At 36.0% G+C, this 27294-nt stretch overlaps 1 protein-coding gene across 6 annotated transcripts in view; it reads right to left on the bottom strand.

Annotated features, from left to right (window-relative positions):
* Positions 1-27294, bottom strand: part of SESTD1 (SEC14 and spectrin domain containing 1) — a 129658-nt gene that overhangs the window by 11053 nt on the left and 91311 nt on the right. For all 6 annotated transcript variants that reach the window (XM_021075320.1, XM_021075318.1, XM_021075322.1 and 3 more), the window contains 8 exons: positions 22871-22993; positions 15532-15726; positions 14890-15004; positions 12673-12832; positions 9404-9485; positions 8579-8701; positions 7622-7813; positions 4641-4762 (listed from right to left, as the gene is read on the bottom strand). In XM_021075320.1, coding sequence (XP_020930979.1) covers positions 4641-4762; positions 7622-7813; positions 8579-8701; positions 9404-9485; positions 12673-12832; positions 14890-15004; positions 15532-15726; positions 22871-22993 — 1112 coding nt within the window. The remainder of the gene's footprint in view (positions 1-4640; positions 4763-7621; positions 7814-8578; positions 8702-9403; positions 9486-12672; positions 12833-14889; positions 15005-15531; positions 15727-22870; positions 22994-27294) is intronic.

Here is a 27294-nt window from a genome sequence, read left to right on the forward strand (position 1 = left end):
CTTCAGTGATCCATTGGTTGTTTAGTAGCATGTTGTTTAGTCTCCACGTCTTTGTGTTTTTTGCAGTTTTTTTCTTATTGTTGATTTCCAGTTGTATAGCGTCATGGTCTGAAAAGATGCTTGATTATGATTTCAATTTTCTTAAAGTTACGGAGGTTGGATTTGTAGCCCAGAATATGATCAATCTTAGAGAATGTTCCAGGTGCACTTGAGAAGAATGTGTATTCTGTTGCTTTTGGATGGAATGTCCTATAAATATCTATTAAGTCCATCTGGTTTAATGCATCATTCAGGGCCTGTGTTTCCTTATTGATTTTTCTGTCTGGCTGATCTGTCCATTGCTATAAGTGAAGTGTTAAAGTCCCCCACTATTATTGTGTTATTGTCGATTTGTCCTTTTAAGGTTGTTAGCAGTTGCCTTATACATTGTGGTGAACCTGTGTTGGGTGCGTAGATATTTAAAATTGTTATACCTTCTTCTTGGATTGATCCTTTGATCATTATGTAATGTCCTTCCTTGTCTCTTAAAATATCCTTCATTTTAAAGTCTATTTTGTCTGATATGAGTATTGCTACTCCAGCTTTCTTCTGATCCCTGTTTGCGTGAAATATTTTCTTCCATCCTCTTTCAATTTGTATGTGTCCGGAGAAGTGAAGTAGGTCTCTTGAAGACAGCATATATATGGGTCTTGTTTTTGTATCCAGTCAGCCAGTCTATGTCTTTTGGTTGGGGCGTTTAGTCCACTAACATTTAAGGTAAGTATTGATATGTATGTTCTTATTGCCATTTTATTAATTGCTTTTGCTGCTTTTTTTTTTTTTTTTCCTTCTTCTCTTGTTCTTTTCTTCCTAGAGAAGTTTCTTTAGTATTTGTCATAAGGCTAGTTTAGTGTTGCTGAATTCTCTCAGCTTTTGCTTATCTGTGAAGGTTTTGATTTCTTCTTCAAATCTGAATGAGAGCCTTGCTGGGTAGAGTAATCTTGGTTGGAGGTTTTTTCCTTTCATTACGTTAAGTATATCATGCCACTTCCTTCTGGCCTGTAGAGTTTCTGCTGAAAAATCTGCCGATAACCTTATTGAGGTTCCCTTGTATGTTATTTGTTTCTTTTTCCTAGCTGCTTTCAAGATTTTCTGTCTTTAATTTTGGTTAGTTTGATTAATGTGTGTCTCGGGGTGTTCCTCCTTGGGTTTATTTTATATGGTACTCGTTGTGCTTCCTGGATTTGAGTGATTCCTTCCCCATGTTAGGGAAGTTTTTGGCTATTATCTCTTGGAATATTTTTTCTGTCCCCTTCTCCCTCTCTTCTCCTTCTGGCACCCCTTTAATACGAATGTTGGTGCGTTTAATGTTGTCCCAGAGTTCTTCAAGACTCTCTTCATTTGTTTTCAGTCTTTTTTCTCTTTTCTGTTCCACATCCGTAATTTCCACTAATGCCCTCCTCCACCTCACTTATTCGTTCTTCTGCCTCCTGTATTCTGCTGTTGGCTGCTTCTGGTGAATTTTTTATTTCAGTTATTGTATTTTGCATCTCTTTTTGTTTAAGTTTTATATCTTGTATCTCTTTGCTCAGTGTTTCCTGTAAGTTATCCATCTTTGCCTCCAGTTTATTTCCAATGTCTTGCATCATCTTCAGCATCAACAGTCTAAAGTCTTTTTCCTGGAGGCTGAGAATCTCCTCATCACTTAGCTGATGTTCTGGGGTTTTTCCTTTCTCCCTCATCTGAGTTATAGTCCTCTGTCATTGCATTTTTATAGGTTTTTGGTGTGATAATAGAATTGTAGCCTCTCTTTCTTCTGATGTCTGCCCCCCTGTGGCTGAAGTCAGTATGGGGGCTTGCTGTAGGCTTCCTGATGGGAGGGGCTGATGCCTGCCCCTGGTAGGTGGAGCCGATTCTAATCCCTCTGGTGGGTGGGGCTTAGTCTCTGGATGGGATTAGAGGCAGCTCTGTGCCTGAGGGGTCTTTAGGCAGCCTGTTTACTGAAGGGCGGGGCTGTGATCCCACCTGGGTTGTTGTTTGCCATGTGGCTTCTCAGCAGCTGACTGATGGGTGGGGCCAGATTTTCCCAAAATGGCCACCTCCAGAGAAAGGCATGGTTGCTGAATATTCCCAAGAGCTTTGCTTTCAGTGTCCTTCCCTCACAACAAGCCACATTCACCCCTGTTTTCCCAGGATGTCCTCCAGGAACTGCATTCAGATTTGACCCAGATTCCCATGGAGACTTTGCTTTGCCCTGGCATCCAGTGCATGTGAAAGTCTGTGTGTGCCTTTTAAGGATGGGGTCTCCATTTCCCCCAGTCCCGTGGAGCTCCTGTGCACAAGCCCCACTGGCCTTCAATGCCAGATGCTCCAGGGGCTCTTTCTCCCAGTGCCAGATCCCCACACGTGAGAGTTTGATGTGGGGCTCAGAACTCTCACTCCTGCAGGTGAGTCTCTGTGAACCAGTTAGTTTCCAGCCTGTGGGGCTTCCCACCCAAGAGGTATGGGGTTGTTTATATCACGAAATCGCCCCTCCTACCTCTTGATGTGTCCTCCTCTTTTTCTTCTGGAGTAAGGTATCTTTTTTAAGGTTTCTGGTCCATTTGGGTGAAGAATGCTCAGTCTTTAGTTGTGAATTTTGTTGTTTTTAGAAGAGAAGTTGAGCACCAGTCCTTTTATTCCACCATCTTAATCCCATTCACATACACAGTTTTAAAATTTGTACGTGCCCATCAGTGCTAAGGGCTATGGACACCAACTGTCTAACACAGCTGGTAAGTAAAATACCCATTAGTGTTAAGCCATCATTTGGGAGTGTTTAGGTAAAGTCATTTCATTTTATCCTATTTGCAAAGATAGTGCATTCAGACTCACAGAACCTTTTAGAACTTGGAGAGTTCTTGGAAAAAATCTGTTTAAGCTATTCATTTTTTAGATAAGAAAACTAAGGCCTAGGAAAGATCACACTGTGGAAAAAGGATTTGAACCCAAGTCTTCAAGTAGTGAATCCAGAGAGACCATCTAATTTGCTTTATTTTTTTTTAGGAGAATGTTACAAAGGATAAATCTGACTAGGTTGACTGTCAGACAAACTTCACATAGCTCAAAAGTATCATTTAAAAGGAATGAAATATTAGTTGTGAAATTTGAGTACAGAAACTTATTCTTTTATCTTAAAAATGAAGATGACACACAAACTATTTGCAGAACACAGGAGAAAGCTGAAGCAAAAATACCAGCAGTAGATGATCCCAGGAGGCCAACCTGAGTAGAATGAGAGACTGACTTTGTAGCAACTGGCTACAACACACAGGAATGGGGTTTGGGGGTGTCTGGGGATGGAACAACCAGAAGCGCCATGATAATATTGTTACCAGCTGAATTTATACATCTTTAGTTTGATTTCCTTTATACACTGGAGATACACAACATGACTTCAGGCTACTTCTGATTGTTTAAGTTCAGGTATGATTAGAAATTATCTAAGTATAGATTATGAATAGTAGTTGTTCATGGGAATAAAGTTATATATTCTCCATAGCAATTCCAAATAATCATTTGAAGTTCATGACACAGTAGTAGGGGCACTTACCATGTCTCAGATTTAAGTAGTTTACATACATTTAGTTCACTTAATTCCCCATCCCCACAACCTGAGGAGGTAAGGATAATATATCCCTGTTTTTGGATAAGAGAATTGAGGCACAGAAAGGTTCACTGGCTTGCCCAATGTGTCACAGCTAGTAAGCAGCAGGGCTGAGATTTAAACCAAACAAATCTGGCTCCAGAGTCCACAACTGTATCCAATATACTATATATATTACAATGTAAGGATAGTTGCATTCAATGGTTTGGTTTCTCTACTGTTTGAATTAAACATCCTGTGGATTACCTCTAAATTATTTTCACTGAGAAGGGTCTAGCTTCTTGGGGATAAAGCTCCCTCTGATTCATTTACTGGTATGTTTATTTACAAGAAACTATTTCTTATTTGTATCATTGACTATTTGAGATGGAAAGTGGGAATCACGACCCTACTGTTTTACAAATGAAGAAATTAAGATGCCATATAGGACCATGAAAGGAGAGTGGGTTGGGAGCAAAAGACTTAAGACTATATTTTAATTCCATAAGACTAACACTATATTGTAATTGTAATTAGATGCTGTGAAATCCTGAGCACCTTACTTAAACTTTCTGAGCTTGAGTTTCTTCACCTATAAATCAGAAATAATCATACTGGCCTAGCACTGTTTGGTCAAAAGTGATAAAGGTGACATGTTTAACTTGGGGCTTGGTATATATTCTGAGCTCACTAAACATCAGTACCTTCCCTGCCCCTTCTCCAAATGAAGCCCAAAGTCACCCAACTCCCTATCATCACAGTCAAGGCTAGAACCCAGGATGTCAACCTAGTCAATGATTTTTCTTCTACAGCAAGCTATCAAGAAGCAATATACTTGACAGCAGCAAGTACTAACTGCTACTGTTGTTAAGGGCCCAGTATGTATTTCTTTTCATTTTGAACTAATTTAATGTAGAAATGGAAGATATGAACCATACCTAGTTTATTTGGCTTTTTTAAAAAGAGACTTTCTTCTCTTGATATCACTTTAAGACCTTACCGATAAAAAGACAAATTATAAGAACATGCACCATACCCATCGGGATAAACTACAGGAACAGTTAGTCTATCTAAAAGTGATTTCCCAACTGCTTCAATTTCATCAAATTGCTCCTCATCATTAATAGCTTCAGGCTCTTCTGGACAGTCTTGCAAAATCTGCAACAAACAGAAGTGTAACATCAATCAAGAACATAGAAAGGGAATTAAGTTCATGCAAATTTAGTAGATTAAATGTGTTATATTCTTAGCATCTTCATCTTTGCCACTATAAATGACTGATTATTGACAAAGATGGTTCAAGAAATTTAACAAATTGAAACACATAGTTCCTATTAATAATATCATTGGAGAATAGAGAGGCCCATAGTGATTTCCAAGAAAGAAACAATACCTGTTTGGAAACTAAGCTCAACTGTGCTTAAGAAATAGTATCCTTGGTTCAATCCCTGGCTGGGGAACTTCCGCATGCTGTCAGGTGCAACCAAGAGGAAAAAAAAAAAAAAGAAAGTAGGAGTATTTGGGGGATTCTTTTGTGGCACAGTAGGTTAAGGATCTGGCGTTGTCACTGTGGCAGTCTGGGTTGCTGCTGTGACATGGGTTCAGTCCCTGGCCTGGGAATGCTTACATGCTGTGGGCATGGCCAAAAATAATAATATTCTTTCATTCATTAAGTATTTATTGAACACACTTACTTTATGTTTCTGTAGCAGTTTGGATGTGAAATAGATTTTGACCTCAAAGAGCTTACAGACTTCAAAATATACATACATACATACATAATCTATTCAGAGTATAAACACGTGAGTGATGTGATAACCTAGCTAGAAACTTTGGTTATTTTAAAAACTGCTCTGCTTAACTGATGTAAACTGATAAGGTTATAATTCAAATACAGGAAGTTCTACAGTCCTTATTAGTACTTTTCTTTTACTATTAGCATTTACATTTAAATGGTACAAAAGAAAATTTTAAAAAAGGAAAAAATGCTATAATCTGTAATAGTTAGTCTATAGGTACTGATCCACACCACTCAGTGCAGTTGCCACTGGTATATAGTGTTAGTGAGCATGTGAAGTGTGGGTAGTCTAAAGTGAGATGTGCTATGAATCTGAAATACACTTCAGATGAAAAATAGTAATTTAAAAAATTTACCTACAAGTAAAAACTGCAAAATTTGGGGAAGAAGAAAAACAAGCATTTTTCTTACAACCTTTCTTTTTCCATTACACTTAATCCAATTATGTTGATTTCAGCTTTACTCATAAAGGACATTTTCATATTGTAATTCTAGATTCAATTTAAATATTTTTACAATCCCTATACAACACAATTTGCTTATATCTGTGATTATATTCATACTTACTGGTATAAAATAGAACACAGTCAAGAGGAAAATAATATCTGATAGCAAAAGGCTTTACATAGGTTAGCACAATAATAAAATAACTAATTTGAATTTATTTTAAGCATAATAAATTGAATTTATTTCAAGCATAATAAAGGCCATGTAGAAGGAAAAATAGGAACATTAATTTTCTATGGAAAAACTCAACCATATTCACTCCTACATAAACTTTTAAAGAGAGCTAGATTTTAAAATGTCCTTGCAGATACATTTTTAAATCAATATCCTAATACATAAACTTTTAAAGAGAGCTAGATTTTAAAATGTCCTTGCAGATACATTTTAAAATCAATATCCTAAAACATTATCAGTGGTATAAGAAATCAGGCTCGGGGTCACCCCAGGATGGGCAGCAGAAGCAGTGTGACTAAAAGAGGGCAGGGAGCCTGTAGGGTGTTGGTAACATTCTGTGGTTTGAATAGTGCCCTGATCATACAAGCGTGCTCACTCTGAAAATTCACTGAGCAGAAATTTGAGCTTTAAACTTTTCTATGTTAATACTGTATACTTAAATGAAAGTCTTCATTAATCAGTAGCTAAACAAGTTAAAACATTTTGTATACTTTCATTCATCATCACTAGGCCCATTTTAAACTAAAACACTGACCTGTGGAGTTCAGTGAGCAATTCAGAGTTAACTATGGACATTTTCCAACAGATGTACTGCATAACACAGACAGAAAATGCTTAATTTCTGAGGTTCCTGAAAACATCACTTCTTTTCTACAGACTAAGGCTATCACATTTACATCTTAGGCTTCTCATATCTTAAATTGTACTGAACATCCCTTCATCATTAAAAGATCAAAACAAAGTTAACTACTTAGTAAGGCTCTTCTTTGGAATGGAAATATAAGGTTTGGATGCTGTAAATTTTCACTGTGTAGTTCAGTAAAAGGTTCTATTGAAAATCTGCCCAAATAACACTGCATATTTCATTTCTGGTTTCTGGGACTTATGAATTCATTAGATAATACATTCTAGAATAAATTTTTTAAAATAACACACAAAAACATTTTTTTAATACTTACTCTCATAATTTTAGCTGGATAGTCTCTACTTTAAATATTATTTACAAAGTGACCTTTTTAAAAAATTATGAACATTAATAGTAGTTGCCAAAGCCCTTTCCCTTCTGGCACAGTGAAACAGATGGGAGTCATGACCCTCGAAGAACATATAGGACGTTCTGGGCATCAGGTGTGTCGAAGAGAGAAGCACTGTTGAGAGAGGATGGCTGGATGCTTTCAATTTCTCCAGCACTGGTGCAGCTTACTAAGAATCTGATATGAACTAAGACAATATATCATATCTAAACAAATAGTGGAATTTATGTAATTTTTTAAAAAACATACTAATCATTAGAATAACACATTTTATTTCATTCTTTTTTTTTTTTTTTTTTTTTTTTGGTCTTTTTAGGGGCATACCTATGGGATATGGAAGTTTGTAGGCCAGGGGTCAAATTGGAGCTGTAGCCAACCTACACCACAGCTCACAGCACTGCCAGATCCTTAACCCACTGAGTGAGGCCACAAGGGGAACTCCCATAATGCATTTTTAACACAGAAAACAAATTCTAATGAAACTACATTTTTAAAAAAGCGAACCTTTTCAGCATTAGAGTGAAATGCAATAGCCATTTCCAGCCTGTGTACCCTCTCTTCAGATGCTATTGTAAATTGTTTCCACACTCTGTTGAGTCGAGGAAGTGTGTCCCCGGATGATCGAGAGGTGCAGCGCAAAGACTGACACAGAACAACTGTGGCCTGCAGCAGCTGTCTTCCATAGTCATAAGTGCTCTAAAACAGAAAGGTAAATATGCAACTGTAATAAAAGTATTGTGAATAGAGGGGTGGGAAAGTATGTGGGAGGACTGTGGTTACAATTAAGCAACACTATTAGAAGTCCATAATGAATGAGTCCACTGGCACTTATTACTACAGATTGTCTGCATGCATACATAATAAAAGGGAAATACTACTTTCAGTTAATTTTTAGTAAGTTTCTTTCTTGTTAGGCTTCCCTCTCTTATTCTGTTCTTCCCACCAACCCCCAGTCTGCTCAATTCCACAGGCCAAAAAAAAGTTTGCTCATTCACTGTTCAAAACAAGCAGTTGGATACGGGCACTTTATATAACATACAGGAAATCACACCACACTGTTACAATGTGAACTCAATTATTAGGGAAAATAAAATAAGATACTTATAACACTCAAAAAAATGTGTTGTTATGTTAACACTGGTGAGATGAAGAAATTTGGATTACTAATTTACTAATATTAACTTTCATCAATGAACAGTTACTGTCTAAAAAAATGCCATGATATCCTAAGTGGTATCATAAATCAGAGGGAGCACACAGAACCTGTATTCAGGAAAATATAAACCTCAAGTTTATGTAGGCTAGTTTCAACGCACCAGCTGTCATTTTCTTTGTCCTGTGATATTTCTAGATTTACACAACTAGCCTTCTTGGACTTGGGAGGGTTAAGTTACATTACAATCATGCAGAAAGCTATTCAAACATTGAGCCTGTAGAAAAGGAAGATGACCAGTTCTGCACCTGTGCAACATCAACAAATTTTCTGTGCTTTTCCAATAAAACTTTTGTTTCCTGAGCATCATCTCCCAATCTGATGTGGGTCTTAAGAAGAGCATCCAGAAGTTCACTTAGCCATTCTACTGCCTAAATGAAAATAAACAACAGTGAAGCTGTTACTTCTTATATCAGAATAGCACATTTATAAAAAGAAAGATTACTATCACATGAATAATTAATCTATTAGTTACAACCTTAATAGTTTATTTCATTCCATGCCAAACTACATGAATTGATGACTTCTCCTCCCCCTGAAAATTTTTAAAATCTAAAGACCTATTAAAGAGAAGCACTCTTTAAAAATTAATATCAGATTCATATTAATAGATCATGTGTTTATGTAATATAGATCTTACTGGAAACACATCACAGATTTATGTTACTACTTAAAATCCTAAGTTTTGTCTATGTCAAGATAGAACCATGTGCTCTGATGCTAACCACACAATGACAGCAAATTGTTAATTGAGCTGAAAAACCCTGTTCTAGGTTAAAAAGCCATGTGCTACACTAGCTTTCATCCTGGGATATAAAGGACAATGAAATCAACAGTAATGAATAATAAATAATCCCAATTTCTAGCTCAATAGAACACTTCATTGAGAAGATAAGTCAGATGAGACCAGTAAGATAACTGGGAAGACAAAACTTTATTATTTCAACAGGATAAACTAGAATCTGACTTAATGAATTTACTTTCTTAGGCCCGTGAAAAGTACACAGTTGCTTCTAGTTATTTGAAATCTTCTAGGAAAAGAAAAGTACATAATGCGCTTGATTGATCTTTACCTGGGCAGCATCTTCTTCACATTTAAACAACTGCACCATTTGAAGCATCTTTAATCTTCGCACATCTACCATGTCTTCACATCTAATAAATCCAACCATAAATTTAGGACAATATTTCAGTTTTATTGATAACTAATATAACACCATCATCTGGCACATATGTTTCACAGTATACTAAAATACTTAGTCCCATGCTATGGAGACTGCAACTATTTTGTATTTGTAAGAATTTTAAGGACATCTATGTCTATGTTGCATCAAAACCTCAAAATACCTCAATGATACTGAATCACAAACCCTCTTGAATATAGCATGGATTCTGTAAACTACTGAAGCCAAAAGCAAAATTAGTACACTAAAACTCAAAGAAATATCTATTGCCAATCAGCATTAAACAAGCTTCAAAGATAATGTGAAGTTTCTAAAACAAACTTAGAGGATGATGCTCCGAAGAAATAAAAAAACCTTAAACATTTTCACTATATTACCCGAGTAATATCTAATTTTGAATTAAAAAAATCCCCTCCATCTATGTTCTTAAGAAAGAAAAAAACTATCTTGATCACTGAGTGGAGAAAAACACAATTCATAGTATTTTTTAATTTTACTACAGTCTGCTTGGATAGTATACAGATTATACTTTTAAGCTGACTTGATCCAGCTCAGCTCTGATTCATTCCCTTCATTCCCAGGCAATTCAATGTACTTTAGATGGGAAGGGGGAACTCGCTGCAGTACCAAGTAACAATAATAAGTTACCCAGGAGGTTCTGGGCTCCACTATAGCTCATGTTCTTAAGGAAGATCGATAACAATAGTTAAGTCATAGTCCCAAGGCTATTTTTTATAAGGATACCCTCAAAAAAAGCCCATAATATATTTTTAAAAAGCAACTTGGTTACGTAATTCCACAAGGGACTGAGGGGAAGTGATCACCATAAATATCTCTAAAATCTGAAGTTAAAAGACAATGTAAGACACTTCGATGATGAAGATGACATACACATATTCAATAAATGTCAAGTACTGGATAACATGTTTGATAAACATAAGACATGGTTGCTACTATTATGATGGTTCCATCTGGGGAAATGGATTTTTAAATAAACAATGTGACAAATACTACTTTGGAGTTGTATGAGGATAGAGAGGAACAAGCAACAAACTTGCCTTAGAAATTTAAAAAGGCTTCAAAGGATAAGCATCACTGAATCTTGAAGAATGAGTAGGAATGCATTATGCAGAAAACAAGAAAAGAAGGATTCTAAGTCATGGATGCATGAAACAGCATGATGCATTCAGGAAAGAGAAAACAAGTGTGTGGTTCTGTGGGAAAGCTAAAGGAGGTAAGATGACGCAGGACAGGATTCTGAAGGGTCTCCTACAGTAGACCAAGGAAAATGATCCTCATCTGAGAAAACAGGAAGTCACTGAGAGGCCTTTCATACAAGAAGTTAGGTGACTGGATGTGCACTTTACAAAGACTGTGCTCATGTACAGCAGACCTTAGAGGAGCAAGGCCAGAGGCAGATAAGAGATAAAATCTTGAAGAAGAAGAAAAAAAAAAAAGTTCATGATTCAGACACAGCACAACTTGGGCATTTGAGTAAGCTGTAAAGGATATGGAAGGGTAAGGATTTCAGTAAATCCTTGGAATAAACCTCAAGTTTGGTAGCAGGTAGTATTTTTAACCTGAATAGGAAATTAAAGGATAAGAATAAGCTTTGAAGGATAATGATTCCAATCTGTACATATTTGTTTAAAGTAATATATGGGGCATTCAGGTGGAGATACTCAGTAGGCAAAAGGAATTATGGGTCTTGAGCACAGAGAGGGGCCCCGGTCAGAGCCATAACTACCCAACCATGGCCATATTAAAGTCATCAAAATAGTGAGATTGACTAGGGAGAAGACACAGAGTGAGAACAGAATTTGTCCTCAGAACAAACCCTGAAAGCAGTGAAATTAGTCAAAGGACAAGAAATCAGTGAAGAAAACCAAATAAGAACAAGGTGCCAGAAGGAGGATCATAAGGGTGTTTTTAAAGAAGCCACGGTCCTCAGGGAGTTTCAAGAAGAAAGAAAAAGTCAGTTATGCCTAAAGCTATTCATTGTGGCCAAGCAATGTCGGAACCAAGAGCATTCCCAGAGTTGCGAGCAAGATCAAGCGTTTACTACACGTAGCAATTACAAACTCACTGATGACATCAGTAAGAGCAAAATCAGTGAAATGGTGAGGGTAGAGGTCAGACTGAAAAAGGGGTGAAAAGTAAACTGGAAGTAGTGAAGAAGCCGCATAACTGCAAATTAGACTGTCAATGGCAGCTATCAGGATGGAGAGAGCCCTTGGGCTAGAAGACAGAGGGTTGAAGAGGATGGTATATGCATGCCTGTAACTGTTTAATTTTTTTAAATAAGAGATATTTAAGTATGTCAATGAAAGGCAGGGATCCGAGTAGAGAATGGGAGCTAATGGAGTGAGGAGACATGGGGGTACAGAGATTTGATAATAGCAGAGATCTATCCTTTGTGATTAGAATAAATAATGACACAGGTAAGTTTGTAGATATGAGGGAGAAGAAAATTCTATCTAATGACTATTTTCTCTGTGATACAGGGGGGCAGTTTCTGTGATAACATTAAAATTTCTCAGTGTGCAAAAATTTCACACAACCACACCAGATGTATATACCAGTATATATTAATTTAATCCTATACTTTGTAATACTCTGCAACTGCTATTCCAAATTGAGTATTCAAAGAATTCTTTAAATTCCTAGTTCTATATCAAATGAAACTAGACATCATCTTACTCAGAAACTATTAGCTAATCCCAGAGCAAATCTAAGAACAATGGATGAGTGATAATTTGTGAGAAGTTTTTAGATGAAGAAACAGATCAACACAGATGACAAGTTTAACAGCAACTCTAAACCCAATGATAACGGAAAAGCATCAATCTCCCAAAGAGTTTCCTTAAAGGACAGAAGAGTCATAGGCTACACTGGGAATATGGAACATGATCTACTTGATTATAAGTGAAATTTTTACTACTGAGTAAAAAGGGAAAAGGTACCCATTCATTGACCAAATTGTCATTATTTGCTATAATTATATACAGTAATTATTACATTTACCAAAAACCTACTACATGCCTACTATATAACAAGTAAAATCTTTTAATGTGTATGGAAAATATAAATTATCAGTTTTCATTTTAATTAATATTATGTTGTCTTAGCAAAAATGAACATTAACAGTCAAACTTTGCCTTTGTTTCCTAAGCTGCATATCTTCCATCACTCCTTGTATGTGGTCCACATTTTCTTTATTTTCAATGGTTACATCTTTTCCATAGGCCCAGGATGCCTGATTGGAGATCTGATCCAGAAGACCTTGACCTTTTTCACGCAAACCTTGCAATCCTACATCTAAAACAAAAGGTACTAGATTTAATCTCTTAAACAAGAGGTGCTTTCCCTCCCTCAAGTAAATACTCTCAGCAGATATTGTACTTGAATTCTAAGTATAACAATTTTGTACATTAAAGTGCCTTGGGATGAAGCCCTCTGAATATTTCAGTCAATTACACCTTTAAATGTGGGTCAAACTGGAGCTCCCCCTAACTCAAATTCTCCCTAAAGAGAATTTCCAGAGGGTGAATTTCCATAAATAATAATAGGAAGAAAGTGTGAGAATTTCTATTTTGGTAAGTAAGATTTTCCATTTTTTTCCTTTCTTGCTTTTATGTAGTTCAATTTTTAGAAGAACAAGGCAAATGTTTTGTTCAAAAAATATATGAATTGCCAAAAAAAAAAAAAAAAGACTTTAAAACATTTAAGCAGTGCATTTTCCCTGTAAGAGGACACTGAACATTTTGAGTGTATCCGCTATCTAGCAGACAGACACCCAACGAGAAACTACACTTAGAGAATTGTTCACAAGGCTCTAAAATAGGTAAATATACTGGAATTTTCTCTTTTCTCAAGTAAAAATATGGTTCAAGAGAACTTCTGAAATTTCGAAACAAATTTCACTTGGCATATATAATACTAAATATGTATTATGTGGAGTTCCCATCATGGCTCAGCAGAAATGAATCTGACTAGTATCCTTGCGGATGCGGGTTTGATCCCTGGCCTCACTCAGTGGGTTAAGGATCTAGTGTTGCTGTGAGCTGTGGTGAGGGTCGCAGACGTGGCTCAGATCTGGCATTGCTCTGGCTGGGGTGCAGGTCAGCAGCTATAGCTGATCTGACCCCTGGGAACTTTCATATGACACTCTTGCAGCCCTAAAAAGAAAAAAAAAAAAAAAGAAAAAAGAAAAAAAAGAAGTATTATGCATATTATCTATTAAAATAACAAAGACTGTAAGCAAGTAAAATGTCATCTTACTTGATTTTTTTCTTCTTTTTTTGTGCTTTTTGGGCTGCATCTGAGGTATAGGAAATTTCCTAGGTTAGGGGTTGAATTGGAGCTGCAGCTGTCGGCTTACGCCACAGCTACAGCAATGCAGGACCCGAGCTGCATCTTCAAGATGTGTACCACATCTCACAGCAGCAACAGATCGTTAACCCTCTGAGCGAGGCCAGGGATCGAACCTGTATCCTCATGGATACTAGTCAGGTCTGTAACTCACTGAACCACAACAGGAACTCCCTTACCTACTTTTTTCCAAACCCATTCCCCTCAAGTCTTTTTCAAAATTAATCAATTTGATTCAATCACAGATCACCATTTTCTATTAAATCTCTGCTTTAAGTTTCTGCTTCCTCTCTTCTGTTCACCTTTGCCCTCCTGTCCCACTCAATACATCTTCCCCTTCCATTTTTATATCCACTAACACTTCTGGTCATAAGCTAGGGAAATTCACTACAATTCCTACTGTAGTAAAATTTAAAAGGCCTTAGTGTCAAGTGGAAGAACTAGTTTAATGAAATTGGAATAATGAAATAATGAAATTAAACTAGAGAACTAGTTTAATGAAATGGAATAATTGAAATAATGAAATCCTCTCTTTGGAGAGAATGTAACCTTGGCAATATTTCTAATTTAGAGAAACAAATGCACAGAACCAAACCAACTATTTTTTTTCACAAGGTTAGGATATAGCAACAACAAAAATCATTGCATAAAACACAGTTTGGGCATACAGGATTTGTCACAGAACACTTCACAGCTAATTACAGTTTATGCATGCACTACAAATAACTGTTCATAGAATATGCAAGACATAGCACCTGTAGATATGGCTGGGTAAACAAGAAAGGCTAAAGGACCAATGAAGGAAGCATGACTGACCAACAATGAAAAAAAACTGTAGCATAAATTATACCCTTCCGGGGAATAAAACCTTTTTCATACTAAATTTTCCTGTGTTCCCTGTAAATAATTATAATTAGTTCAATATAGGTTTATTTGTCTAACCATAGTGATGATATTTTTTAAAAAAGAACCCTTATGTTTCAGCATTTTTAAAATCTGCTTACCAACACTTTTCAGCTTCTCTTCAAGCAGTTTTAAAGTTTGCTGAATCGATGCTCCATCAGCTGGTGCTACATCTACGCACAACATCCCTAATAAGCCATCCAACTGCTGAGACAACTAAAGCAGAGGGACACCAAAGAGATAACCCTGATGTAATCAGCATCTAAAGTGTTTAATGATTAATGAGGTTTATATCTAATGAGGTTATCACAATTATACTTGAAAAAGACTATGTTGTTAAAAGACAAGGACAAATAATTAAACACATATTATCTGAAAGACAAGAAAGACAGATGCATGCACCAGGAAGACAAGGGAGTATGTCCAGGTCAGCAGAATATAAAAAAGTATTGAAACTTTCATTTCAATCCACCTTATAAAGCATGAACATTAAAAAACTATCAAAATGAAAGATATCTATTACGTTGGGACACTCAAACCAAAAAAAAATTTAGTTGCATGCAGAATAACTTAAAAGTAATTTAAAAAAAAAAAACAAAGAATTTTATCTTATTTCCCCCACCAGTGAATTATTTTATTGTTACAGAAAAATAATTAGGAGACATGCAAACCTGCAAAAATGATGTGCAGATAAGTATTCAGATAATCTGAAGAAAAGAAAAGCAATCAGAATAGAAACTTACATCTTGGGCAACACCGTGAAATTCAAGAGCTGCTTGTAAAAGATTCTGCCTAAATTCCAGCTGACTGGCCTGTCGATAACAAACATCACTAAGTTGTTGCTGCAGCGACTTCAGTTCCACAAGATCTTCCTCATCCCCAGCATTTAAGAGTGCTGCAATTTGCTGATTAAGTTCTACATATACTGCAAACCACTCCTGCAATAAGACGTTAAAAAATAAATTAAGGATCAGATTAGTTCCTGAAGAACTATATTACATTCTATAGTATCTCCAGATACACTAAGTAATATATATGATAATTTTCTAAAGCAAAAATACTTAAATTGAGGACAAAAATTACCCAGTGCCCAAATCCCTCCACTGTGATCCCTGGAACTCACTCTTGCCAATAGCAAAATCTACTTTCTCATCCTGACCTCTAAATGTTCCCTTCGCTTTCTTGTTCTATGTGAAACCTGTCATGATCAGAGAAAGCAAATAGTCTTGCACCCCTCTACTGACTACTGTTTTTGTTTCCATAGTCAAATTACCACGAGCCTGGAGGTAGGGGAGGTGGCTGCCTCACTTCTAATTACTATTTGCAGACCAGTTCTTCTCCCTCTTCTCTCAAAAACCACATCCCCTATTAAGGGCACAGTGTGGGATTACATCCTGCTGACCATTCCTGTTGCATACCCTCATCTCAGAGTTACTGGAATTCGCTGCCTTCCTCTCAGTGCCTGCCTTCTTACTGACTTCTACCGTGCCATGCCAACATCTCAACATTGAACTCATGGTTCCCTGATGCCCTCCCTTCCTCACTTCTAACTATCTTTTCTTCACCCCACTTCAGCTACCTACTCCAACAACAAAAAATCTTGTCATTATCATATACTATTTTACAGCCCCCAAATCTTAATTTTAAGAATCCTATTCTCTAAGCCACAAGCTACTAACTCTGCCCACTCCTACAGCCCCATGAGATCCATCAAATCCCACTGACCTCAGCATGTTTTATTGTCCAGCCTTAGCTACACTGCTCTCCACTCCCTCTTTCCCCAACTTATTATACAGTTAAGTTCTGTATAATAAGACAGTAATACTCGAAAGCCTCAGGACTGTCTTTTCTCTTTACTAAGGGTATGATTTTCATCAAGTCATTAAATCTTTCAAGACCTATTTCTTTACAGCAGTATTTTTCAACTGGTGGCCATTTTGCTCCCTAGGGGACTTTTGGCAGTACCTAGAGACATTTTTGGCTGTCACAGCTGGGGAGGGAGGGATGCTACTGCATCTAGTGTGTAGAGGCCAGTGATGCTACTAAATACCTATAATCACAGGACAGCCCCTGCAACAAAGACTTATCAATAAAAAAATCAATAATGCTGAGGACAAGGAAACTGGTTCTATACAGTTGTCCCTCAGTATCCTAGAGGGACTGGTGCTAGGAATTCCAAAATCCATAGATGCTCAAGTCCCATTCTCAGCCCTCCGTTTTTGCAGTTACAGAGGAGTAACTGTACAAGAGTGCTGGTAATACTTGTCTTACCCATTTTACTGGTTACTATATGGATTTAGGTAATATATGTAAAATGCTTTTTAAACTAGTGATTATAAAGGTTAATGGAGACTGGCTGATTTAAAGCAGAAAATATTGTCTCAGAAAATTACCACTGTTGTGCTCTAAAATTGAAAGAGATTTCAGAGTCTTCTTTATAGTGCTTACAAATTTAGTTAATACTCTAAATAAATAGATCTTAATTCTTTGAAGAAGTAAAAGCAATGATTCAGAGAAAAACAGCAAAGTAAAGGATTAGAGTCTTGGGATAGTATTTTTTGCAGTGAGAACTATCTACATCAGATTACCTGATGGTTATTTACAATACCTAAGCTCCCCTCAACCTACTAAATCAGAGTGTATGGGGGTGTGACTCTGCAACATGTTAACAAATTAATCATGTGACTCTCATAACCACTAAGGTTTCAGAACTATCATCCTGAAGCTGATTTTTTTTCCCCTGGTTTAAACATGTGAAATATACGCCTTAGTAACCAGACTAGAGATGCAGACAATTTAAGAACTATGTCTTATAAAATTAACACCTGAAATTAGGACTTGGGTTGTCAAAAAGAAATAATCAGTCTCTCTGAGATGTGGAGGAAAAAATTTTCCATCAAAATGTTCTTTCTTAGGAAATAGGGATACATAGATTTATAGAACCTTAGGTAAATAAGCTATATTCAGTTCAGTTATGGGCATTCTCTTGCCTATCTCTTATGAACATTTAACTGTACAGAAAATTATTATTTCATATTTCAAAAAACAAAAAACAATAAACTAGGAATTCCCACTGTGCATTGTGGTTTAAGAATCTGACTGTAAGAAAACTATAGGCCAATATCCTTGATGAATATAGATGCAAAAATTCTCAACAAATTTTAGCCAACCGTATCCAACAACATATAAAAAAGATCATATACCACGACCAATTGGGATTCACCCCAGGTTCACCAGGATGGTTCAACATATGCAAATCAATCAACAAACGTCATACACCACATTAACAAAAGAAAAGTCAAAAACCACAGGATCATCTCAATAGACACAGAAAAAGCATTTGACAAGGTCCAATATCCATTCATGATAAAAACTCTTACAAAAGCAGGTATAGAGGGAACATACCTTAACATAATAAAAGCCATTTACGACAAAACCACAGCAAATATAATACTCAATGAAAAAAAGCTGAAAGCCTTCCCTCTAAAATCTGGAACAAGACAAGGATGCCCACTCTCACTGCTTTTATTCAATGTAGTATTGGAAGTCCCAGCCACAGCAATAGGACAAGCAAAAGAAATAAAAGGTATCCAAATTGGAAGAGAAGAGGTGAAATTGTCACTGTATGCAGATGACATGCTACTATATATAGAAAACCCTAAGGACTCAACCCAAAAACTACTCAAACTGATCAACAACTTCAGCAAAGTAGCAGGATATAAGATTAACATTGGAAATCAGTCGCATTTCTGCATACTAACAATGAAATATTAGAAAAGGAATACAAAAACACAATAACTTTTAAAAATCACATCCAAAAAAATCAAATACCTGGAATAAATGTGACCAAGGAGGTGAAGACTTATATGCTGAGAATGATAAAACATTAATCAAGGAAATTAAAGAGGATTAAAAGAAATGGAAAGATATTCAATGCTCCTGGGTTGGAAAAATTAATATTGTAAAAATGGCCATACTACCCAAAGCAATCTACAGATTCAAGGAAATCCCTATCAAACTACCCATGACATTATTCACAGAACTAGAACAAATAATCCAAAAATTTATACGGAACCATAAAAGACCCAGAATTGCTAAAGCAATCCCGAGGAATGAAAACCAAGCAGGAGGCATAACTCTACCTGACATCAGGTAAATTACAAAGCCACAGAAATCAAGACAGTGTGGTACTGGTACCAAAACAGACATACAAACCAACAGAACAGAACAGAGAACCCAGAAACAAACCTATGGTCAATTAATCTTCAACAAAGGAGGCACGAATATAAAATGGGAAAAAAAAAACCAAAAACAGTCTTTTCAGCAAGTGGTGCTGGGAAAACTGGACAGCTGCATGTAAATCAATGAACATGGAACACACCCTCACACCATGCACAAAAATAAACTCAAAATGGCTTAAAAACTTAAATGTAAGACAAGACACCATCAAACTCCTAGAAGAGAACATAGGCAAAACATTCTCTGATATCAACCTTACAAATGTTTTCTCAGGTCAGTCTCCCAAAGCAATAGAAATAAAAGCAAAAATAAACCAATGGGACCTAATAAAACTGACAAGCTTTTTGCACAGCAAAGGAAACTAAAAAGAGAACAAAAAAGACAACTTACAGAATGGGAGAAAATAGTTTCAAATGATGCAACTGACAAGGGCTTAATCACTGAAATATACAAACAACTTAAACAACTCAATGGTAAAAAGACACAACAACCCAACTGATAAATGGGCAAAAGACCTGAATAAACATTTCTCCAAGTAAGATATACGGAAGGCCAATAGGCACATGAAAAAATGTTCATCACTGATTATTAGAGAAATGCAAGTCAAAACTACTACGAGGTACCATCTCATACCAGTCAGAATGGCCATCATTAATAAGCTCACAAATAACAAATGCTGGAGAGGATGCGGAAAAAAGGGAACCCTCCTTCACTACTGGTAGGAATGTAAACTGGTACAACCACTATGGAAAACAGTATGAAGGTACCTTTGAAAACTACATATAGAACTACCATATGACCCAGCAATCCCACTCTTGGGCACATATCCAGACAAAACTTTCCTTAAAAAAGACACATTTACCTCCATGTTCATTGCAGCACTATTCACATGTTTTTTTTTTTTTTTTTTTTTTTTTTTTTCTATTTAACAAGACACAGCATTTCTTAGACAGATCATATGCCAAGACAGAACTAACACTCAATATGTCTGCACATTCTATGTTTTTCACAATATCACAAAAAAAAAAAAAAACATGGAAACAACCTAAATGTCCATCAGCAGATGAATGGATTAAGAAGATATGGTATATATACACAATGGAATACTATTCAGCCATAAAGAAGAACAAAATAATGCCATCTGCAGAAACATGGGTGGAACTAGAGACTCTCATACTAAGTGAAGTATGTCAGAAAGAGAAAAACAAATACTATATGACATCACTTATATCTGGAATCTAATATATAGCACAAATGAACCTTTCCACAGAAAAGAAAATCATGGACATGGAGAACAGACTTATGGCTGCCAAGGGGGAGAGGGAGGGAGGGAGTGGGATGGACTGGGAATTTGGTGTTAGCAGATGCAAAACTATTGCTTTTGGAATGGATAAGCAATGAGATCCTGCTGTACGGCACTGGGAACTATATCTAGTCACTTATGATAAAGCATGATAATGTAAGAAAAAAGAATGTATACATGCATGTATGACTGCGTCACCTTGCTGTACAGTAGAAAATTGACAGAACACTGTAAACCAGCTATAGTGGAAAAAATAAAAATCATTATAAAATATAAATTTAAAACAATAATATATGATACACATTGATATATAGATATAGATCTCTTAGGAATTAATGCGTATAAAATAAAAATGTAAAGAACTACATGGGAATGATAAACATGTCTGATACTGCTTGAGAGAAAGGGAGAGCTTTCAATAGCCAGTCCTGTTTTACACAAGTGAGCATTTATGCTCCTGTATGTGCCAAAGATGCAACTCTTAATATAAAGAATAACTATACCTTTGTCACTTCAGCCTTTTGAAATAATAGGCAGAAGTGAAAATACCCAAGTACTTTTGTTTAAACCATAAGAAAAAAAAAGAATCTGACTCTATCTGCTGGGGTCACAGCTGTGCCTCAGATTCAATCCCTGGACCCAGGAACTTCCATATGCCATACTGTGGCCTTAAAAAACAACAACTCCAATATTATATGGGGTTTGGATTCAGATGGTAGATAAGAAATGAATTTGGATGTTCACATACTAGGACAAAGGCAGTCTTCAGGATTAATACTGGAAATGTATGTGAATTGGTGGTGATGCACAGTTGGTGAAATAATGAGTATTTATACTTTATACTATGATATAGGAATCTCAATCTAGGAGGAAAGAAACATTGCTGATTCGCTTAGGCTAAGATGTTAGGAAGAAATGGGGTCTTGATCCCTCATGTAGACAGACCTGTTTTGTTGCATACTATTAATACCACAAGACACCAGCATTCTCTTTAGAGACCAGAGGTCACTACTGCGGGGGCGGGGGGAAGGGGGATGCTGACAGAATCTTAAAGCAGCTTCAGAGATTTATGCCTCTGCACATTCCTCTCATGTGTTTTTTCCCACCACTCATCTACCTTCATCTAAAAGCTAAAATAAGATTTATTATTGAGCTAAAATACTTTAAAATTTATGTTAATTTAATCATTGTTATGTACCTTAATATTTTTTCTGTTGTGTTTACCTACTATTCAAAATTCAAGTAAACTTCTTATTGAAGTTCCTTAACAAAAAACCTACATATTAGTAGAATTTTCATTTTCTATATATATTGGTACTGAATAGCCTAATCAATATGGATTTATTTTATCTTTACTTTTTTTTTTTTAGGGGTGCACCTGTGGTATAAGGAAGCTACAGCCACTGGGCTAGGGGTCGAACTGGAGCTACAGACACTGGGCTACACCACAGCAGCAATGCAGGATGTGAGCCATGTCTGTGACCTACACCACAGCTCATGGCAATGTCAGATCCCCAACCCAGAGTGAGGCCAGGAATCAAACCCACAACCTTATGGATACTAGTGGGATTTTGTTTTCACTGCATCACAATGGGAACTCCTAATTTTTGGCTTTACTTCTGATAACTGCTTTTATAAAGACTAAAATTTCATACTTGAAAGAGAACTTTAACACAAAATGGAATATTAAAAGTTTCTCCAAATTCCACCCATATTAAGCAATCAATATACTAGAAATTAGTCATCATAATTTCCTAAGATCTGAACAATTCCAATATAGGCTTTAAAGTGCTGACTTATTTACAAAGAGAAAAGAAAAATTTTAATAAAATATTAGAATATCTTAAACATCATAAGCTAATATACGCATCCTGCATTAACCTATGTTCAAGGTGATAATGCAGTGCCACCTATTGGTTAAAACAGTGCAATTCAAGTATTGCTTTCTAGAACCTGATGGAATTTTTTTTCTGAATTTTCAATCCCTGGTTGGTTGCATCCTTGGATACGTGTAGAACCTGCGGATAAAGAGGTAAACTGCATATACAGTGTCTTTGCAATTTTTCTAGTTAGTACTTGCAAGATACCTAAAAATGAAATCCCATAATTGAAAAATCTATATATTTTATGCATTTCACAGGTCCTAACATAATGGTTTTTTCTTTCACGGTGGGAAAAAAAAAAAAAAACTGTTTAAATTTGTATTTAACTTATAATTCCTATTGCTAAGGTTATACTTTCAAAACTGAGGAATATAGATGAAGGTTTTATTTTTGTACTATCACTTTCTTCTGTGACTGTAATTTTTAAAATTTCACATGACTTGTGTTTCTATAAAAGTATTTAAAACTATACTGGAGACTAAATCAAAACCAAACTTCTAATGAATATGTACTAAGTGGTTAAAATGTACTTGATGGCCATTAAACATACTGTACTTTATGCATTTAGATACGGCAACTTATCACTTAGTACACACACGCTATTAATTATGTCCATTAATAATAGCACTGTAACTTGCAGAGGAAAAAGCTTCTCACACTGTGCTGGCTCTCAATCTCTTCGTGCTTCTGCTGTAGGGCTTGGGAAGCCCGAATGGAGTCTCCAATCCCCCACTGGGCTCTCAGTTGTTCTGATCCAGGCCCTTCAAGCCAGTTCACAACCTATGAATGGAAGTTGAGATGAAACTTTAAAGTAATCAAAAGCTTTTCAAACTTTCATTCTAGCTGGATTTCCCCTCCCACAGTTCCTCAAGTATTCTTAATTTAAATTCTTTAAATTTTATTGTACAGGCAGTAAATGTTTCTTTTGGAACTATCCTGCTATAATGTGACAAATTTTCCAAGGCCTAAATTTAAAGGAATGTAAACTGTAGCACCTTAGCCTTTCAGCTATCTGATCATCCTCCAGGGAAAAGAAATCTAGAATGTTCTCACAGAGAGGATTAAAAATTAATTTATGATGATAAGAAAATCAGAGAACTCTAGGATTTAAAACTGGAAGGGACATTAGAAATGACATTGGTCAATTTCTTATCTAACGCTTAAGAAAACTGAATTTCAGAGAGATTAAGTGACTTGCTCAAAGTAAAATAATTATTAAAAAACTAGGACTAAAAGTCATGTGCCCTGACTTATGGTCTAAAGTTCTTCCTGAAGCATTGATAAAACAGAATGAATTAACTGATATATAAAGTTAAAATACTATTTTTCTCACTTTGAAAAGCAAATTAAAAACTGCAGAGTTATAACAATGCAATACCCTCTAGGGGTCTTCTTAGGATCAGCTAAACATGCAGACCCCCAAGACCACCGGTACCATGTCTACTCAGAAGGATGTAGAGAGGGTTCTACAGTTTGCTATTACAGCATCATTGGGTGTTTTTCTTCTGCCAAGTCGCTGAAGCAGTCCAACAGTTCAGGAGATGAGATCCACATGGGACACAGAGAGGAGACACTCTGGCATCAAAACCTCATACCACACAGGGGTCATGCCCACTGTAAAAGTCCCTGAGCTCAAGGATGTCCGAAGTTATGTCTTTCATCAAGTATTAATAGTTCTCCCAGTCTAGATCCAGAATAATTTTTACTACAAGCAATGCTGCCTAGTAACACAGTTGACATTCTAATTTTTATCACGTTTTCAAGGAAACAGAGCTAGATAGTTAAGCAAAGATCAAATTCTCATGCAGTAAGAGGAAAGGTTTTTACTCTACCCACAAACATATAAAACTCTAAACCTACAGAGACACAGTGAAACAATTCTAACAGAAAAAATATTACCAAGCTAAATGATTATTTCTCAAGTGAAATTACAATCAAGAATTCAACAACAGATATACGGTTATGCCCTAAATCGAAACTTATGATAGCTCCCAAAAAGTGAATCAGGATGTCTCTGCAGCATAACATTATAAACCCAGTGGACAGACAGGCTTACTTTAGAATTTTATAATAGAGCATCACAGACCCACAGTGTATTCCATAGTTATTACCAGGTTAAAATATATTTATTTTAAAACCTAACAGTTTATATAATTTTAATTTATATAAAAGTACATCATAGGGAAAAATCATTATATATTCTCTTCCATTAATTTTTCACATGTACTGCATTTTCACATTACTCCAGATTTAAGTGCTGCAGCCAATTCTTATAAAGCACAAATAAATTCTATCCTGTGTTTTCACTGCCATGTAGCTATTGTTATAATTTTCAATGGTTGCAAACCTCTTTTTTAAGAGGGCCAACTTCCTTGGCTGCCTTCATCCCTCACTCCTTCTTGTCTGTCCAACCAATCAATAACCCCATTAAAAAATAAGTAATGTACTACCTCAAATAACTATTATACCTTCTTTCACAACTTCAGTTCTCTATTGTCGAGCATGAATTACTTAGAATGTCCACCAATTCTAAGCAATTCTAAAATGTACATATATACTGCAGTTATATATAACAGCATTTTCTCTAATTCTCTATTGTTTTCCTAGAAAACATCTTCAATAGAGATGTTGGGTCCAAAGATGATGTAAAGTTAATGACTAATAGTATATCCTATGAAATTATAGTCTAAAACATCTGTTTCTACTTGAAATATTTAAGTCATGAAAGTTTTAACTGACAATAACCTTGGCAAGGTATAAAACTGACTACTACTTTTAAAATAGTTCTACCAAATGAAAAACAGAAATCTCTTCAGGTATGTTTTCAAATACTAGTGAGACTGAATAAACTGCAAATGTTTGCTTAGTAACAGCATTTGATCTTTTGTGATTTATCACTTCATGAATGTGTTCATTTATGCCCTGGTATCTTAAATATTAACATATTCTTAGTGTCCACCTTCTCTTTATAAGGTTGTAATACTAGTGAGCAAAAACTCAAAACCAAAAATAGTCTATGCATTATTTTTGACTCACCAGAATAACCTGCTACAATTTTCTTTGCTAAATTCAGTTTTCAGAGTCCTAAAATATACTTGTGGTTGCCAAGAGGGAGAAGGGAGGGAGTGGAGAGGGAGTGGGATGCACTGAGAGTTTGGAGTTAGCAGATGCAAAGTATTACATTTAGAATGGATAGGCAATGAGGTCCTACTATGTAGCACAGGGAGCTATATCCAGTCTCTTGATAGACCATGATTGAAAGATTATATATATATATGACTGGGTTACTTTGCTGTATAGCAGAAATTGGCACAACACTGTAAATCAACTATAATAAAAATTTTTTTAATTAAAAAAATAAACAACAAACGAAAAACAAAAATACAATGCTTTTTGTTCCTCAACATCTTCACTTCTTCTGCTTTACTCTTTTGTAAAAGTTATCTTTGGAGGGGCAGGGTACTAGGATCCTGTTTGTCTCTGTTAGCCTGTGGAAAATATTACTCTTCAACAAAAGAGAAAGATGAGCAGTTTGGTTTGGAGAAAGCACTAGGCATGACTCTGAATTCTGGCTCTGCTTAGGCCACCATCTTTAAATTGGTTTTAATGCTACCTACAGTACAGGGCTGTTGTCAGGAATATACCAGTCATTACATGTGAGACAGGTATTGCAGATGATACCAGTAACTGTTAGCTTCTTTGCTTTCTCATTTTTTTTCTGAAGGAAAAAGGCTGGTTTCTTCTGTTTATTCACCTTTATAAACTTTGTCTCACATCTCACATCTGTATCTTACAGTAAGATCCATGAGTTTCCTAAGGAGATCCCCAAACTAAGTGTCTTATTCTATGCTTTTTTTTTTTTTTTTTGGCTTTTGGCTTTTGGCTTTTCAGGGATGTACCTGTGGTAGATGGAGGTTTCCAGGCTGGGGTCTAATCAGAGCTGTAGTCAGTGACCTAAACCACAGCCACAGCAATGTCAGACCTGAGCCATGTCTGCGACCTACTACATAGCTCATGGCAATGTCAGATCCTTAACCCACCGAGCGAGGCCCAGGATTGAACCTGCAAACTCATGGTTCCTAGTCGGGTTCGTTTCTGCCGCGCCACAATGGAAACTCCTATTCTATGCTTTCAAACAATGGAAATAAAAATAGTAAGGTTTAAGGAAGCTTACGTAAACATTCTGAAACAATTTTCCATTCCCTTCTGGGGACTCAATTTCTTCTCATTTATTACTATGTATTACAAATATGAGTAGAGAAACATAAAATAGCATTTAAGTATTTTAAACAATTAATAAATTATTTCACCAGAAATTTCTAAATTTTAGAAATATAGGTGGAGGGAGTTCCCATTGTGGCTCAGCAGGAACAAATCTGACTGCTATCCATGAGGTCGCAAGGTTTGATCCCTGGCCTCGCTCAGTGGGTTAAGGATCTGGTGGTGCTGAGAACTGTGGTATAGGTCACAGATGCAGCTTGGATCTGGCATTGCTGTGGTTGTGGTATAGGCTGGCAGCTACAGCTCCAATTTGACCCCTAGCCTGGGAACCTCCATACGCCAAGGGTGCGGCCCTAAAAAGACAAAAAAAATAAAAAAATAAAAATATGGGTGGAATAAAAGTATCTCATAAATTTTAACTAATTAATGTGTTACATATTATTTTTAAAAACCTAAGAAAATATTATTTAAACACTTATACTTTGGAATTTTAGAATGCTCCAAACACAAAAGAAGCAGGCTAATATAAATCATAATTGGGGAAAAACAATTCATTAGCATGGAACTTTCAAAGAGCCATAAATCTAAAAATAAAATTTAAATAAAGCAAAAACTCCTTGGGAAAAAAATCAGTTACACAGTCAAGTGTAAACAGAGTTTTAATATATGCCGAAAGTAATTTCCTTTAGTATGCAACATCAGTAGATACTGTAAATATATGACTATTTCTAATAAAAATAATGCAAATTGAGGTTGATGCCCTAGTAAACAAGTCTATTTAAATGCATTAATGACAGTGGTCTGCCAAACTAAGTTATAAAACTTAACTTGTTCAGTCAAAATGAATATTAACTTAGTGA

Source organism: Sus scrofa, chromosome 15 (assembly GCF_000003025.6).
Source record: "Sus scrofa isolate TJ Tabasco breed Duroc chromosome 15, Sscrofa11.1, whole genome shotgun sequence".
Classification (NCBI taxonomy): Eukaryota; Metazoa; Chordata; class Mammalia; order Artiodactyla; family Suidae; genus Sus; species Sus scrofa.